Source organism: Mauremys mutica, chromosome 9 (genome assembly GCF_020497125.1).
Source record: "Mauremys mutica isolate MM-2020 ecotype Southern chromosome 9, ASM2049712v1, whole genome shotgun sequence".
In the NCBI taxonomy this organism is placed as follows: domain Eukaryota; kingdom Metazoa; phylum Chordata; order Testudines; family Geoemydidae; genus Mauremys; species Mauremys mutica.
The window spans coordinates 20,927,222-20,945,923 of record NC_059080.1 but is presented as its reverse complement, the minus strand read 5'-3'; the positions used below and the strand labels follow the sequence as shown (position 1 = coordinate 20,945,923).

Below are 18,702 nucleotides of genomic sequence, written 5' to 3'. Positions count from 1 at the left end.
GTCAGGTAGACTTTTAGCTGGGGGAATGAAAGGGGTTAGCCCAGCCACTGCCTGTGCCACAATATCCACACTGCTAGTTCTAGTATGTGCATCTATTGAGCTGGGCTGGCTGCACTTCCACGGGCTGCATAGACATACCCATATGATTATTTTAACCTGGTATAATGCCATTGACTTAATCCACAATTTTGCCCTGTGTCTCCTTCAAATTCCTCTCCCTCCTGACTGCATACAGGATGCTTAGGGACAGAGTGGGGGTATTAGAGCAATGGAAGCTAATACAGAGCATGTCCATACCTGGCTAGGATTTCTCCTCCATGCCTACTGCATTACTGTGCCCTGCACTCGTATTGATTGGCTTCAGGGGAAGAGGATGTGGAATCTCATGAACAACACTTATTGCCCTAAGTTCCACTCGCACCCTTGAGCATTGCATGTTTTTGTAGAGGTGTGGCCCAGTTAGTCACCTTACCATTAGATGGAGCTAGTGGACCAGGGAGGCAGCTGTCTTATGGCTTGAAGAGAGACACTCAGTCTTCTCTGCAATGATAACTTGGTGTCAGGAGAAAAAAAATTCTTGTTAGCTGATGAGCATTTTTTTTTTTTTAAACAGGAGAAAGTGCAGAATCCCATCTTCTGGCCAAAGTAGTTTGTAACCATTTCACCTCGTGTGTGCACCTTATTTGTTTTGCCTGTTATACACAGTGGGTCTGTATCTGCCATTGTAGTTAGGAGGTTGAAAAACATTTTGCATAAAATTTTCATAACTCAATCTTGACCACTTTTAGTCCAAAATAATTCCAGTGTGAAAGTGGTGTAAAGTCAGAATCTGGCCTGGTGTATACACTAATGGATGTACAGGACTTGGTGCTAAACACTAGGACGAGGTAAGAGAGAGGATGAGTTTAACATTTGGAAACAGGCATTTTGCCAGAGCCCTCTTATCTGCTTACCAAAAGGAAATGGAAACTTGCCTCACTTGAAGAAAAGCTTTAGAGGTAAATGCAGGGAGCCAGGGATGATTTAGAAAGGCATCAAGTTGTTTCACAGCCGGTGGAACCTTTGGCAAGTCATTTCATACCTGTAAAATAGGGGTAATAGTGAGGGTGGTGGTAAATGTGGTAAGTACTTGGATAGCTGTAGCCAAGGACACCATTGGTTAACAGATACTATTCTGATTTGGGAACATTTTATATGCTCTTCATATTCACTAGTATAAATCACTACTAAAGGTTCAGGCCAGTGGAGATGCAGGCCCAGATCATCTTCAGCTAGACCAGCTGTCTTCCTGGGAGATGCAACATGACAAGCTTATTTCCTTCCGCTGGTAGAGGCTAGGATGCTCCCTGTCTTGGTCTAGGACAGTAGGACTGTTGGAGAAATATCCAGTATTGATCAGGCATCCCATTTTCACACCCTCAGGTAAGAACACTCACCATATTTTCTAGTCATTTTAGAATAACTTAAAGGCATCAAAGCAATTCAACGTTTATTAAGATGATTCTACATGTTCTTGTGTGCAATACAAACAATATGTACTAAGACTTCTTAGTGATGCTGAAGGCACCTAGAAATAAGACAAAGTAATGGTAAAATCACAATGCCTTTTGCAGCATCCCCTTCATTTAAAAACATAGCCCACCACCACAACAGCATGGCTGTTAATAAGGGACAAATGTTACAATAGCAGCGGACGCTGCTCTGAGTTAATAGTAACTAGGCTTTGAATGATTAGATTTCAGTTAGTATTGGTATGCATCCACATCACCATACCCACACAAACTGATGAAAAAAATATTTCCATTGGTAATAAATTTACAGAGGCAAAGGAAGAAAAATGCTGCTTGATCAATCTGATGTAAGGATATTTACTTTGTATCTTCACACCTGATTGATAGTTAGCTTTGTAACCATTACAACACAAACTTTTTGAAATCAGCATCTACTGTTTAATAATTCTGATCCCTTCATAATTTCCCACAACTGAAACTTTAAATAAAAAATTTAGACCCATAATTTTGCACAACTGATTTTAAAATTCATTAAAATTTTAAACAGTTGTCAATTAAAAAAATGGAATTCTGCCAAGCCTAACAATAATCTCTCAGATCTAACCAGAGATCAGAGCTTTGTATGGTCCAAGGCTCTGCTTATGTATCTTTGTATGGAACGAACTCACACACACTCTCTCTCTCTCCCTCTCCTGAAGTTCTACATTTCCTTCATTTCAGATAGAGGCTGAGTTAATCATACTAGTTTTTTCACAGGCAGCTTGCTGACTTCTGAATTTTTACTCCTGCTGTTCAACATGTCAGGAGTAAGAGGCCCAGAAGTCCCGCTGGCCTAGAAAAACTGCAGTCTAAATCTACAGTAATGTTTTATCAACTGAAGAAAGTGGATGCATAATGCACCATGGAAGCTTTCATAAGAATTAGATCCTGAACTATTTGCTCTTAATGAGCTTTGATAAGAGTCCTCACATATAACGTTTAGCTAAAAGCAAGTTAAGTCACTTGGTGTGTAAACTGTTAATCTAGCAAGGACCAGAACTCTGATCTGCTGTAATGGCTAATTTACAAGTAGCCAGCTCTGTCCTGCAAGGCTCTGCTTAATAAGATGGGAGCTCCTACTCCATTATGTTTTTTAAAAGAAATCACTCTAGCTAGTATTTTTACAGGGGGAGATGTAAGAAATGAGTTTCCTTTAATTTCTAGTATGGTCCACGCTGATCAGAATGAAAGCTGTAGAGAAAGCATATTTTAAAATGGTTTTCTGTTTAACAGTGAAAACTCTCAATCATTTCTACTAGGGATTAGAATTAAATGTAATATATAATAAATGAAAATATTTGAGGAGTAACTACTATATTCTGAATTTTCCAAAAAGCCCAGCTTATCAATGTCTGATAGCCAAAATAGCTTTATACCTCAGGCTTCAAAATTCTACTATATAGTTAGGCTTGGAAGAATCTGATCATCAGTGTCAGTAGCTATCTATTTCACCATATACACACACAAACTGACAACATTTCCAGCAATAACTGTAATTTACAGATAAGCCAAGAAAGAAAAATGCTGCTTGAGAACTTAAGCGTACATCTACACAAAACAACAAACCATGGCAGAGAGTTTCAGAGCTTGGGGCAGCTGACTTAGCTACACTGTTATTTTTAGCCTTCTGTGAGCCTGGAGCCTGGGGTCTGGAACCCAGCAAGTTGAGAAGGATATTTTCTTTGTATATTTTGACATGTGCTGTTGACAATTGGTGTTTAAATGGTTTATAAAACTTTCGTTTTTTAAATTTGTGTCTGTCATTAAATTATAAGCCTTTTCCCCCAATGTCCTGCAACTGAAAACTGAAAGATTTTTTAAAAAGCTTAAACATCTTATCTGTTGAAATTATATAAAAAAAAAAAATTAACGAAATTCGGCTAAGCCTAAATATACTGCACGAAGATCACAAACCAAAATGGATACTGTCCTTTTGGAGGTAGTTCATTTCACAGTGGCTGAAGCGTGGCTGGAGGTGGTGGTATATAATTTGGTCATGTCATTCTACCCCATTCTTAGCTCACACAAGGGAAAAGTGGTGAACAGGAAAGGCAAAAATCATCACTTTCAGACTATCAAGAAACTATGCATAAAAGCAATGGGGTTACTTCCTGGGGGCAGACTTTTCTGGGAATAAGTGAGCCCATTATGTTCAGACAGCCGATTTCTACATAAAAGATGGTTTTAGTAAAATCACAAGGCAAGGAGAGCAGAGTTGAGGAAGGGTTAGAAATCTAACAATTCACTTAACTAGCACCAGGAGTAAGGATTTCTGCACAAGCCAACACAATGTGTTAGCACTAACAGGAATTCTTAATCTACCTGACAACAAAAGGATTGAAAAAATACTAGACTTCTATGGGCAAGAAATGTAAACACCATGCGTAATGAACCATTTTATTGGTCCACGTATTTCGTTTTATTAGCGGCTTTTAAAAACAGATACAAAATGGCATGTCCAAGTACACCAGCCAACCAGCGACCCTTGACCAGTGTGTGAAACATTGCTCTTATTTTAGGAGATTAGGTAAGTTTTAGTTACAATCATTGGTTTGGCACAGCTAAAATAGGATTTGGAGGAAAAAAGGAGACTGGCTCAAAGTAGAGATGCACAATTCATATAGGACCACTGGAAAAATAACTGTCCCCACACTAATCCTGTACTGATTAGAACTCCATGATGAAGTTCGAGAAAGTGCCGCTCCAATCTGCTACGATGTTGGATCTAAAATTTAGATATATCAACAAGCTACATTTGCCTTCATCAAGTTCTGGAAATGTTTTCTTCAAATAGGAAATGAAAGCCTACTGGATAGTACACATCATATGACAAGAGTTCAGGGTTTCCTTAGTATGCCCGCCACATGTTTTGCTATCCCATCAATCTAATGATCTTCTGGTCCCAAAGAGGCTCATAAATCAAGTGAACATAGATTTGGCTTTGATGTTTACACAAGACTTCCAGGCCAAGACACAACTGTAAGAGTGACTTTGTTCTTCTGTTCTTTCAGCATGGGAATTAGCTCAGAGTTGCTCATTCCTACAGCAGATACTCCATTTACTGCCACTATTTCATCTCCGCACCTAACAAGGCAAGAGGAAACTTCTGTCAGGACAAAACTCGAGCCCCCCCATTATCTGTATTACAGCTGCACCTAGGGACCCTGACTGATCAAGGTCCCATTGTGCTAAGCACCATACAAACCCAATAAGAGACAGTCCTTTGCCAAAGAGTTTACAATCTAAATTGACATCACTTGGGGGTGTGGGGACAGGATGGTCCGCAAAGCTCATGTTAGTGCCATTATTTGCTTTCTTTTTAATTGCTGGGGTTGGGAGGGGGTTAGCCAAACGGAGATATAGGGAGGCAGAGGGGACAAGTGAAAGGAGAAGAGGAGGCATTTGAGAGAGGCTGAAATGAAATGACTGAGGGAAAGGGTGGTTAGGGATTCAAGAAAAGAGCCAGTCAGCACAAGTGAAGGCAATCCAGAGGAAAACTGTAAAAAGCAGATGGATGTGGATGATATAATCTGTGTCCCAAGGTCCCTGCTGCAGCTGCTTATTTAGTAATAGCTATGGGGAAGTGCTCACAGGCCTCATGGAGGATGCTGGTAGTTCGTGAGTCTGCTTTACATGCTGGGATTGGACACCCAAAGTACCTCGTAAAAAGGTCCTTGTTACCGTTTACAAAGTAGTCAGAGCTACAGACCCCAGCTAAAGCATCTTGGAAACAGACCAGGAAAATGAATGCTCTCCTAAGAGAGGGGATAGGATATCCAGGTAACAGCAGGTCTTGTCAATAAGGCACTAATTTGATATCAGAACATAGTTGCTAAATAACTGAAAAGTCCTTAATTGGATTAATGCCTGCACCATTCACTGAAACTCAATCTCCTTGGGAACAGTGCCAGATTTCTGCTCTGACAGTATCCCTGGCAGATGGGCTGAAAGGGCAACACTGACAGCTGCTCTGGAAGGAGCCAGCTGTACATGTTCCTAGCTGGAGGGGAAGACACTGTAAAAGGAGTTTCACAGGGGAAGACAACCACAGAAGTTAAAGAGCCAGTGCATTTCCTAGTGTGTCAACCAGATCAGTTTAACATCCCAAGCAACAGGACTTCCACCCCGCCCCTTGAGAGATTATTCACAACTTAATAAATCTCACTGTCAAGATGTTTCTCCTGATATTCATCTTAAATATCCCCTTAATTTCATCCAGTTAATCCTAGTTATAGCATAATCACCACTTGTAGTATCCTAACTGATCCCTCTCCCACTTGATAATTACACCCTTCACAAGGTGGAAAAAAAAGTGTTAAATCACTCAATCATTTCTAAGCCTGACTCTTCCATCATAATTGTAGAAATAAAGACAGCTGGTTGTGTGGTTCATCCTAAGAGCTAGAATGAAAAGGAACTTGGATAAATCATTACATTTCAGCCAGGCTAATTGTTAAAAGAAGCACAGTAGCTCAATAAAATTATACACCCTGCATCTTAGCTGAGTACTTCTGGAATAGATACACATAATGGAAGAAACACCATACATACTTTAGTCTTCTGTCATGGAAGGCAGGTGTTGCAGGCACTATGGTTTTAATGAAAAATGGTTGGTTTCCTTTGCCTTCTTCAAAGCCTCCAACAATGCTGAATCCCCAGCTTTCTGAGTTACTTTTACGAAGGACAATATCTTGACAGCAGTGAAGGTAGCTAGAAAGACAGGTACAGTCACAGAAGAGGCACACACAACTTGTTCTTAAGCACCTATTTTCCAGCTAGAATTAACTGCTTGACTAAAAGTCTTCGTTTTTCTTGGTGATGTGGAAACCCGCTGCAATAACCCTTGTTAGACTACCTGCATCCATTGGGGGACAAAGCCTTATCCCACCACAAGTATTGTGATGAGAGTGGGAAGACAGGTCAGGATTGTTCATGAGTTATCTTACAGCATCATTTTGTTAAAAAAACAACAATAATAATAATTGAAAGCAGTACTTCTGCAGCCCTTATAATTAATCTGGAGTCAATTTTCTGGTTTCACATGTATTATGGGAACTTGGTACAATGGCTGCAGTTAGCAGCCACATATCACAGTTGGAAAGCAAACATTGCGTCGTTAGGTAAGGCAACCTTTCTTCTACTAAATGATTCAAACAATCAAATCAGTCAAGGTTTGTTTGTTTCATGTAGGACCTATCATAAAAAGTATCTGCACAATAAGATATTACAGTCCTATGAGAGATTGTTCATAAAGAACATAATCCAAACATTTTGAGATATACCTGCTTCTTGATTTCTAAAATGTCTGATGTAAGCCTGCTCGACAGACTTCTTCAAAAGATGACAAATCCTAATAGTATTTGCTCCTGCAATTCACTGCTCAACAGAAAGGGAGAGCCCGGTAACCTATACTAGATATCCAAAAGGAGTGACTGAAGGGCACCAGTGCTGTGTGAGCAAACATAGCAGCCATAAATCGGCACTCAGCAATAATCAGAATGCATGTCATTAACTGTGGCACTCACTACCACAAGTTAACTTAGGCAAAGAATGAAGAAGGATTAGACATTTATCTGGACAATAAAAATACCCCCAGTTATGTTAGAGGGGAAAACAATGAACATGGGATATCAAGCCGCCTGCTTCAGAACATAAGCCAGCCACTAACTGCCTGGTAGGGTAAAACCAGCCCAAAGTTACTATGTAGGTGTCTTACATCCCCATCTGCAGCATCTGGTACTGGCTACTGTCAGACAGAAAATGCAAGGCGACAGACCAGATGGCCATCCATCTGGTCATGTATGGTAATTCTTGTGTGTTTAATAGCTCATACACAGCTTTGAACAACAGAAAGAATCTATTATTGTGAGGAGAAGACTGGCCAGGACACCTGGGTTTTTCCTACTCTAACTTCCACTCAGGCAGCTCATCAGAGACGGGATGGAGCCCTCTCATGTGAAAGGCTGTCCTGGCAATGCAGTGCAGCAATGTCAGGACAGCATGTAAACACAAAGGCAGCATACTACTAAATGAGCCAGGCCAACAAACTACATTCGAGACAAACAATAAGCCACAAGTGCCAGTGTAACAATAAAGAGTGGAACTTTTAAGCATTGTGGACAGAGATGTTGAAAAGGACTGAATATACCAGTAAGGCTTTGAACATAACCTCTTCAGACTCTGCTCTTCCAGCACCAAACTGCTATTTCAGACTAACAACTAACATGTGGCTTCCCTCAACAAAACAGAACGCAAGAGAATAAGCACCACAGGAGCGATCTTCTGGATTAAGCATTTACCTGAAAAAATACTGAGTGTGTGCTAGCAGTAAACTTCAGATTTTCATACTGGATTTCAAACACAGCTCTCGGAACGTTTTGAGAAAGCTATAGTCAGTGGTGGCTCAAAAATTTCCCAGCAGAGGTTAAAAACAAAAACAAAAAACCCCCCAATTGTGCAGTGCATAAAAGTCAACATGCCAAAAAGTCTGAACACCTATGTTTAGCTGAAGAGGACAATGAGGAGCTCAGCACTGATCTGCAAGGTTTGTTTTTCCTCAGTGGTTTAGTGAAATTATAGCATACAGAGCCAACTAGTCATTATTGGCCACCACTTTGGGCAACTGGGGAAATTAGTGAGGAACTGCAAGGAAGGAATTATTACCATTTATATTGTTTGGAACAAATGATGTAAACATTAGCAGACCGCAAAATGAAATAGCTCTGCTGTGTGCCTCTCAGACCATATCCTAAAACCTCCCCACACGAAAGCGTGTCAGCAGCCTGTGGTGCTAATATTCTATAGTTGGGAGATTCCAAAATTCAGTTCAGAGCAATAGAAGGAGATTACTCTCCAGCCACTGCTTCAGTGCTCCAAGGGTGCTTCTGACATGATTGCTCTCCACCTCAGTGGGAAAAGCTGAAATTGCTGCATGGGGTCCCGTGGGGGAGGTATACAGCCAACACTACTTTTTAAAATGAGAGCACATTTTTATGATCTTAAAGTTGGCAAATTTAATTATGAATTCAGCTCAGGTCCTCAGCCAGTTACAGTGAGTTAGGGTAGGTGATACAAACATTAAATATATTTGAGGCAAGGTACTTGGTGGATGCTAGCTCCGAGGCCTATACTTAAAACAAAAGCAGTGACTGGAGCGCTAAGAGGCTGACCTAATGGAAATGGAATTTTGGAAAGCATTAGAGTCTCTGGAGCTAGGAAATCTTTTGATAGAACACTCTTCACTTTCCCTGGCACAAGTGATGAGATGTAAAAGGAGCTGTTGCCTTGCAGTCACAATACACCTGGCCCAAGAGTGACCCCTATGAGGAAACCCCATTGCACCAGATAATGGCATAGAGATTTGGGGGTTAAGTCCCAGCTTCCTACAAGATAATCAGGTGCAGCTGAGACTAGTTAGTCTCAGAACTTAAAAAAAGCTGTGTTCCTTTCAAGAAAAAACAGGCCAAGACTCTCTTGACAAGAAGCCCAGACATAATGCTCTGGAGGAATAAGATCTGCCCTCTGGTTTTTGTTCTGGGAGTTTACAAACTGATAAATTGCATGAAGGGAAGGTAGCCACAGGCTTTGTGTTCCTTTGGTTGCACCAGAAAACAAACCTGTAAATAAATCAGAACCCTTAGCAGAGAGTGTTTTGTTTAACCTGAACCTCATGTAAACTCCCTGTCCAGCCACAAACCTTAACTCTGACATAATCTGCACCTCCCTGGGTTGAACTCACTCCAAACTGACCTTTAGCAGAGACCGGTAAAGAGGAACCACCTGCTGCATCTCTACAGAAATTAGTAGCTGAAAAGTTCAAACCTTATGGAACCCAGCAGCACAGTTCCCACTACCTTTAGCACCAGAAACATGGTAAGCTACCTTCTAATGCATTTTAGCAAGGAAATTCAGAATTTGGCATTATTTTCTTAAGATTAAAAATTATGCAGCTGAGAAGAAGTTAAAAATAAAAAAAAGACTGCTTGCCTTAAAACAAAACCATTAGACTAGCTGCTAAAAGGCAGTAGCAGTGCCTGACCATTGACTTCTGTTAAGTAGAATAGCCAAAGTGGCTTGGGTTCATCACGTTTTACGGAGGATGGTTTGCAGTGCGTGTGTCACAATTCAAACACAGGCTGTGTAACAAAACACCCTCTCTCACACCCCCACCCCTGCTCCCAAACATACACTCTTGCTTTTGTTCTCAATTTCTGTGACCTATTCAGTATGAGAAAACATTCAGTGAACTCTGTCAGATACCTAGGGACCGACCATATTGCAAACAGGAGGGGCTCAGAAATACTGAAGTGCAGTGGGAGTTTCTTATTTATTTGAACACAATGACAACTGATAGTCTCTTTTGCTTTTGTTTAAAGGGCTTGTCGCCAAGTTTGACTTTGTTCAGAGTCAACCAGTGATTCACTTTACTTAAATGCCAGATGAGGTAAAATACCTGACTCAGTGGTTAATACCGAGGAGAGAGAAAATTGACCATACAAACTTACATAGGTAATCCGAGCCATGTGATCCAAAGGGGTGACCAACTGAATCCGTGTTCCCTGATATCAGAAGATGGGTCTGTGGGTTCTGGCACCCTCTCTGGTACAAGGATTTCCAGGGCTTTCAGCACTACGGTGTGGGAAGCTGCATTGGATTTCAGTGCAGAGACAGCTTCATAGTAGTTTAGATGAGTCAAATCAATGCCATTTATATTCAAAAGCACATCTCCTGTGAATTAAATAAGTAAGATGATCATAGCCGCATGGACTTACTGACCTTTTGCAATATAGACCACCTCTGCCTCATCCAGGTCTTAGTGCTTCAAACTTCACTGGTGTTTAATATCAGCTTTCACTTAAAAACACTAAAACCCATTCACTGAGTTAATTAGCAAAGTTATAAAAAGGGAAACTCTGTCTGGAAAGTCTCCTTACCTCTCTTGATCCTGCCATCCCTGAAGAGGCATCCAATGGGTTGCACGCTAGTTACATAAATAGGAAGTTTGTTTTTATTGTCCCTTCCACCTCCAATAGTTATTCCCAAAGATTCCTTTAACTCCTTTTTTATTGCGACAGTCTTTTCCTGGCTGAGGTATCCCTGAGGTAGATCCTACAAAGAGAGAGCAGTGATTATATGGGTTAATCAATGCAGCAGAATTTAGAAAGGTCCATAACTCTAAAAATTCAGGGCTGGTGAAAGATGCCACATTAACAGCTCTGGAGAGTGAAGTTGTTTGTTTAGGCACAAATAGCAAAGGCAGCAGAAGCTATAGCACACCGTACTCCCAAGGCAATTCAACCCTGACTCAGAAGGGTTGCTGCTAGGGATGTGAGGCTGTATGCCTGTCTACATGTCCATTCGATCCTTTGTCTACATAGAGGCTCTTTGTGATGAGAATTTCCCCACCAGGAAGTGGAAAGAAACTACCAATTCATTTCACATAGGTCATCAAACATATCAGGTATTGCCAACTTTTTATCTTTTGAACTTTGGTTAAATTGGGATGGGTTTGAACCAGTGACAGAGTAAAGAAGCATTTCCAAATCTATCTACAAAGGCTGAGCTATCCAACCACATGCATGTTTTAGAATAGAGCTTGTTATTAAAATATATAATGTTTCCATTGGAATGATCACAGTCCCCATTTGTTTCAACAAGCCCAGTATACAGCAGAACTGCAGAGTTACAAACACCAGAGTTACGAACTGACGGATCAACCACACACCTCATTTGGAACTGGAAGTACACAATCAGGCAGCAGCAGAGAGAGACCAAAAAAAAATAATTAGAGAGAGAGAGAGTAGAGTAGAGTACCGTGTTAAGTTAAACTACTAAAAAAAATAAAGGGAAAGTATAAAAAAGATTTGACAAGGTAAGGAAACTGTTTCTGTGCTTGTTTCATTTAAATTAAGATGGTTAAAAGCAGCATTTTTCTTCTGCATAGGAAAGTTTCAAAAGCTGTATTAAGTCAATGTTCAGCTGTAAACTTTTGAAACCACCACCATAATGTTTGGTTCAGAGTTACGAACAAGCTCCATTCCCAAGGTGCTCATAACTCTGAGGTTCTACTGCGCCATAAGACCAAGAAAGTAAGAAGGCAACCAGCAGATATTTTTCCAAACACAAGAGAGAGAGTATGAAGGGGAGGAGAAACTTATTTCTGAAGATGTCCAGCATCATTGCATGAGATGAAAGGACAGTTTTATAGTGACTCAAATAGCTTATCTACTTTAAATGAGAATCTAAGGGTGAAATTTCTCAAAACAGATCAGCATTATCCTAGCTCTGCTCTCCTTGAAGTCAGCTGCAAAAAACTCTTACTGACTTTGATGGGAGCAGAATTAGGCTGATGTTGAGTGCTTATGAAAATCCCACCCCTAAGCTTAGTGAAATATTAGCACATCTTGTCTTATAGGTCTTAAGAGGAAGAAAGGGTTAGAGTCATAGAATATCAGGGTTGGAAGGGACCTCAGGAGGTCATCTAGTCCAACCCCCTGCTCAAAGCAGGACAGATTTTTACCCCAGTTCCCTAAATGGCCCCATAAGGATTGGGCTCACAACCCTGGGTTTAGCAGGCCAATGCTCAAACCACTGAGCTATCCCTCCCCCCGCTCTTTCTTAGAGAGAGTGTGTGCGCATGCACATGTGTTGTGGAAACAGGAGACAGTGGACTGCAGTTTATAAAGGAAAGAACTGGGCTGAAACTGCATACGATAGCAACCAACTCAGATGCAGTAACCTGGAAAACTAAACAGGAGTCTAGGCAGTTCATATTTCAGGCAGAATTTCTTCACACAAATTTTAGTTTAAATATGGAACAACCTGCCAGAGGCAGCAACATAAAAGCAAATCTGTTCAAGTTCACAGTTTTCTAGAGGAGGGAACCTGAGTGTAAAAGTAACTAGTTAAGTTGGAGAAGTTGCAAAAGCATCTTTCTTTAGCTTCATTAGTACAGCTCTCACCTTCAGGCCACACCTCCATACTGTGACATGGAGTCACAGGCAGCGTTAGCATTGCAATTTAATACTAGGGGAAAGCTGTGCTTGATGTCCTACAGATAGGGAATTAAACCCAATGGTGGTTTTACTGGTTTCTGGTGGCTGTCAAATACCCAGTGACCCTTTCTAAAGGAGCAGAAATTAACTCTGCTGTTTTGGCCAGCATTCCTTCTCCCCTTAAGACAGGCTTTAACCTCAAAGGCTGCACAAATGATGCTGCATTGCTCTGTAGATAACAGATGCTTGGTCTGACTGTACAGTTCACTGTTCTGCCAGCTCTCAACTCCTATTGCTTTGCAACATCTCGTAAAGAAAAGGTGCTATATGAGACCAAACCCTACTCTTTATAACCCCGCAGTATTCTTTGTTTATATTTTCACAGCACTCAGTGGTAAAGTAATAGATTTGAGAAACAAAGAACAACTGGCCCAGCAGAAAATAGCACTGCTATTACTATAAGACTTACCTTTTGGTAGTTTGATTTTCGTCTGTAATGATTCTGGTCAGGTCTCCTCCGATGGTGCACTGGACTCCCTCCATTGCTGCTGCTGCTGCTGCTACTGTTTGGTGTGCCACCATCTTCAACAGCATCTGGCAGCTGTACACCAGACTGCCTTAGGACCACAAAGTTCACTCTTGCCTCACTGGTCTGCCAGAAAAAAACAAAAGGAGAAGCTTAATAATATTCCAGTAATTTAAATGGGTAAAGTTTCACCATGGCTCATGTAGAGACTTAACCTTGTGACTGCTGATGATCTCTCTGAAAGTTACATGGCTCAGACTTTGTGTAGCATTCTGAAAAATGTAATAGGCATGCACACACCTCTAGAGACCAGACAAATCTATGAAAGGAGCTGATAAGGGGTGTCACATGTAAGATACAGGAGGTAATTTTTCTATTCTACTCAGTACTGGTGAGGCCTTAGCTGAAGTGCTATGTCCTGTTTTGGACACCACACTTGAAGAAAGAGGTGAAGAAATTGGAGAGAGAGTCCAGAGGAGAGCAACAAAGTGATAAGAGGTTTACAAAACATGGTCTAGAGCAGTGGTTCTCAACCAGGGGTACATGTAACCTGGGAATACTCAGATGTCTTCTAGGAAGTATATCAACTCATCTAGATATCTGCCTTGTTTTACAACAGGCTACATAAAAAGCACTAGCAAAGTCAATACAAACTAAAATTACATATACAGAGCAGTATAAACAAATAATTGTCTATACTGCTCTGTATACTATACACTGAAATGTAAGTACAATATTTATATTCCTATTGATTTGTTTTATAATATATGGTAAAAATGAGAAAGTAAGCAATTTTTCAGTAGTGCGCTGTGACACTTATGTCTGATTTTGTAAGGTTTTAAGTGAGGTGAAACTTGTGGGTGCACAAGACAAATCAGACTCTTGAAAGGGGTACAGTAGTCTGGAAAGGTTGAGAGTCACTGGTCTAGAGAAGACCGGGCTGGGGGGTGGGGGGCGTGAGGAGAGGGGGAGGGATATATGTCTCCAAATATGTTTATAGGTTGTTATAAAGAGGACTGTGATCAATTGTTCTCTATGTCTACCAAGAGTAGGACAAGAATTAATCATCTTAGCTTGCAGCAAGGGAGATCTAAGTTAGATATTATGGTTAGAAAGATATTCCTAAAGATAGTTAAGCTCTGGAACAGGTCACCTAGAGAGGTTGAGTTCCAACATATTAGATTCTATTCTATACATGCCATCCTCGTGATACAGTGCTTATACTTTCACTAACTTGAACAGTATGTTTTTGGGCTTTGCAATCAGTCCTCAATTCTAGAAAGTTGTTTATTGGGAACATTTGTTGACTTACTTCTAATATTAAACATCACTGCTTAGGTTCAAATATTTCTATGTAAGAACACAGGCTCTCCATAATTATCAAAACTCTTCCCCTTTTCTCCCACCACCAACTCACCAAATTGCCAGGAAGAGAACACATTCTCCCTTATCTTTGGATCTTTTCCAAGGTTTAAACTGTAAGTTCTGGTGAAATGCCCTTGTGTTTGTCATGATCTTCGGGCAAAAAAAGAAACCCAGCTACTAGAAGCTGGCGGGCACTGCCCCACGAGACAGAGCATTTGAAACTGACCTAAACAAAGGCCACTGCAGTTATAGTAAACTTTACACCAAATGTTCAGCCCATTAAAATGAGACAGATTTCTATCATGAGGAGAATGAGCAAGGGGCCTCAAACTGACTCATGGACCCCTCTTCCAAAGGCAGTTTAACTGTGAATTTTACCACCAGCATCCTCACCTAAATCAAAAATGCTTCTGTTCTGTACTGCCAGCCCATGCACTCCCTATTCAGAGCTCCCTAGTTTAGCTCTCGGGAAGCCTCGCATGCTTTGCTTCACATACTCTGTCCCGGTATCTGTCACAGATGTATGCCTTGTGTCTAGAGATTTCTCTTGTAAAAAGGCTACACCTAAAAAAGATCAGTTTGCCTTTGCTGCGCTAAACCACCGTAGACATCTGACTCACTGTGGTATTGTCAGAGATGATTCATGGCATATTCCCACCTGTGTATTCATGATCGCTAGGAAACAGTAATCCCCACTTCTGTAGGGAAGCCACTCTCCCAAAAATGGTTACTTAAGGGTATCCAAATTGCTCAGGCATGTTTTGTTAGCCCTTGGGTCAGAAATGGAGCACTGCGCTAGTGGTGCAGACAGTCACAGAGTTATCAGATAGACAGCTGCTCCACTCAATAAATTACCTGTATTATCTGTGCAGCAGTCTCAGGTGTTCCCTGCCTCAGGTCCTGGCCATTTATAGAGAGAACTTTGTCATTCCGACTCAGCTTTCCATTTTTGGCTGCCAAACCTCCATCAAGCAGGTCCAGAATAAAAATCCCTGCCTCGTCTGTCTTCCTAATCAGTTTGATTCCCAGGGGTTCAGATGGGTCTCTCTTCATCAGTGTAACGTGAATCACTTCCCGGTTAACAGCAGGGCTAGAATCCTGTTTGAGAGTCCTGTTGGAAAACCCTTTTTCCTGCAGGACCATAAGGTGAAGAACAGGACCTGGGTGGCGCAGCAAGGAGATAGCTTGGCAATGAGTCACGCTGCTGATGTTGATACCATTTACCTAGAAAGAGGAAGAAAAATGCACCATTTAGATCCTGGAGAGCCTATGGGTCTTCCACTGCACCTAATATCACAAGGTTAGCAAAAAACACATGTGGATCCTCCATGCACAAGGAGCCCTCCCTGAGACCATTCCACAGCTCTGAAGCCTTGAAACTCTCCCGTATACTTAACGTATGCTTCTCGTTCCAGTGGCGTACCGAGTCGACAGAAGAGCGATCAGCGATCCATTTAGCAGGTCTTCACTAAGTGATAAGTGGAGACAAGCCCTAGGCTCTTCAGTCTAAATCTTTCTTTTTTCAAGGTAATTTTGGTAACTATTATTCCTCCCCCAGGCAGCAGTCATGTAGGATTCCATCCTGTCTCATTTTAGTGTGCATATGGGACTATTGGGAAGGTTAGCAAGGAGACATGGGCAACAGCATCTTCAGTATTCTAATGACACCCAGCCAGTGTTGCTGAATGTCTTATTTCTGGCTGAGATTGAGAGGTGGATGAGGCTCAATCAGGTAAGATGGATGTGATATTGATTGGCTTGGAGAAGCAACCTGAAGATATGACCAAGACTAGTATCTGCCACTCTGAATGCATGGGTCTGCCAATCCTTATTAGAGTGTATAATCAAAGGAGATGGTTGGATTTCCAGTTGTTGGATTTGTCTGGCCAGGAGGATGTAATACAACAGTAGTGAGGTCCAGATCTTAAAGAAAGTATGTGCCTTTGTCACCTTGAGATTAGACTACTAACAATGCACTCTCCGTGAAGCATTAATTCAATTTGGAAACCAAAGCTAGCAGTACAGAATGTGGCAGATCAGTTGCTTGGCAGGGTATATTGCTATGAGCATATGGCACTAGTGTTCTGTGCTCTGCACTAGCTGCCAGTTAGTTTTCAGGGTGAATTAAAATGCTGGTTTTGACATGGAAAGCTTTCAATGATTTAGGACCTGCCGGTTTGAAAAAGAGCCTCTCTCTGTGCAATAGTGCTTAATATCTTTTATGGGACCATGGCAACAACTATACTCCATACAAATCTCATAAAAAGCTGTCAGATACATAAAGTAAATAAAATAGACTGAAAAGTTCAAAGAAAAAATTAATCTAAGGAGATCTGTAACAATAGGTGATAAAAGATTTTCAGACAGAAGAGGTGTTTGTCAAATTGAGATTAAATTTAAAAAAAAAATCCTCTTTATTACACCTGCTTCCACCACTCAAAACAATTCTATTTTCTCTCCTGCACTTGTACCCTTCAAGAGCTGAATCAGGTAAAAATAAGAACCAATCCAAACCTTCTGAGGTTTAAAAGTGTTCTGATTTCTTTTTATTATTTTATTTCTTATTTACTTCTTACCTCTCCCCAGCTGGGCTCAGAACTAACCAAACACTACAAAAGAGGCTGCTGTCAAGGCATTTCTGGCCTGATAAAGCAGGAAAGGTCAGAAATTATATGAGACAGCCTGTTCTTTTAAGGCTCACAGCCCAGTTTCATAGAACCAAGATATTTGGACAAGTGTCCAAACTTTGGAATGCTTATCCAAATCTCTTGAAGTTTGCCCAGCATGACTTATACTTTTTGCTATCCACTATCATAAAAAGCCTTCTCTTAGTAGTAAAGTTAAGTTACCACCCTTCTTTGTCTAACAGAACAAACGTACCTCAAGGATATGGTCTCCAGGTGCTATTTTTCCATCTGCAGCAACAACAGAATCCCGAAGGACTTCCTGAACAACAATGTTCCCTAAAGGAGTGTCTTTGCCCCCAACTATCCGCATTCCTAGTTCTTCTTCTGGATCATCTCGATGAATTTCAATCGTACTTGTTTCAGCCACAAGACTAGCTTTCTGAGGAAGGTCTGATTGTGAGAATCAAAGAAGAGAAAGCAACACATGAATACAGATGAAATCCCCTAGTCCTTTCTCGATTCTAGTTTCACACAGAGATCAGGTATATAGTACTGGTAGGGCTTGTATTGTTTGGCACTTATGTGCTCAAAAATGGTATTGTGTGTGGGGGGAGGGGTATGTAGGAGGGAAGAGAATAGATCACAGACTAAAAGTTAAATTTCCTAGACTTTCTCCCCATATGTTCCCAATGAGTGCTCACTCAGTGCAAAGCTGATTGTCAGGTGGTGTAGCAAGAATGGAAACAAAGCATTTTCGAGGTCTTTTGTAAATAGATGCTTAATTTGCCATTTCGAGATTTTTCTTCTTCTGTATCTACTGCCAGGTTATTTAAAGTCAAACTACTTAGAACTTGGGGCTTCTTGGTTTCCAGTCTGATGCTCAGGCCATTAGAGAAAAGGACTTAATTTAGTGCTCTGATCGAAGAACTGAAAGCCTAGAACTCTTGCGTTCTAATCATGGGTCTGGCATTGCTTTGATGTATCATCTTGGGCAAGTCATTTAACCTCTCTCCTTCAATTTCCCTTCCCCTTTGTAAAATGGGAGTAACATTTACCTACTTCAGAGGGCTGAGAAGAAGTAATAAATACTTCCAAACCATTCTGAAGATGAAAATTGTTAGCTCTCCCTGCACTTTTGGCAAAGTATGTTAAATTTATCATCACTGCAGCATTTGTGCACGCCAGGCACGTTAGGTGTTGTAATGAAGGCAATCACAATGTCAGCCAAGTACAGCTGTAGTTCTCGATCACACAGTGGCTTTAACAGAGAGATTGACATATACTTGGGGAAACTCCAACACAGAACCAAGCTAATCTACACGGTAACTATTAGACAGGTTCATTAGCAGACAGACTTGTCTCCCCCAGCACCATCTAAGTGCGCACAGGAATTAAGAAAATCATTTTGAAACACGCTATCAAGAGTTTTACGCTACTTGTCATTCTAAACATTTAATGAAGTGGTGGTATCTTTGAATGGAGATATTGCTATTTTCATTTGTAGTGTGATGGGATTTGTTTTCTTACTGATGAATAATTTCAAATCCAAGCACTAGCAAAGGCCATAAAAATGCTTCTGTTTAGTATCAGTAGGGAGGAACTAAAATAAACAACCTGAACAAATAATTGCCTCAAAGGAG

General features: G+C 40.9%; 1 protein-coding gene and 1 long non-coding RNA gene across 5 annotated transcripts in view; one reads left to right on the top strand and one right to left on the bottom strand.

The window, feature by feature from the left end:
• Positions 1-3,583: 3,583 nt before the first annotated feature.
• LOC123377649 (ligand of Numb protein X 2-like) overlaps positions 3,584-18,702 on the bottom strand; it is a 40,008-nt gene continuing 24,889 nt past the window's right edge. For all 4 annotated transcript variants that reach the window (XM_045030797.1, XM_045030795.1, XM_045030796.1 and 1 more), the window contains exons 4-10: positions 17,316-17,512; positions 15,291-15,659; positions 13,014-13,196; positions 10,484-10,658; positions 10,055-10,277; positions 6,102-6,260; positions 3,584-4,634 (exon numbers count right to left, since the gene is read on the bottom strand). In XM_045030797.1, coding sequence (XP_044886732.1) covers positions 4,499-4,634; positions 6,102-6,260; positions 10,055-10,277; positions 10,484-10,658; positions 13,014-13,196; positions 15,291-15,659; positions 17,316-17,512 — 1,442 coding nt within the window. In that variant the 3' untranslated portion in view covers positions 3,584-4,498. The remainder of the gene's footprint in view (positions 4,635-6,101; positions 6,261-10,054; positions 10,278-10,483; positions 10,659-13,013; positions 13,197-15,290; positions 15,660-17,315; positions 17,513-18,702) is intronic.
• On the top strand, positions 9,025-17,468 carry LOC123377650. The gene is made up of 4 exons (XR_006582264.1): positions 9,025-9,422; positions 15,573-15,735; positions 15,851-15,962; positions 17,357-17,468. It is a non-coding gene; the product is annotated as an uncharacterized LOC123377650 (long non-coding RNA).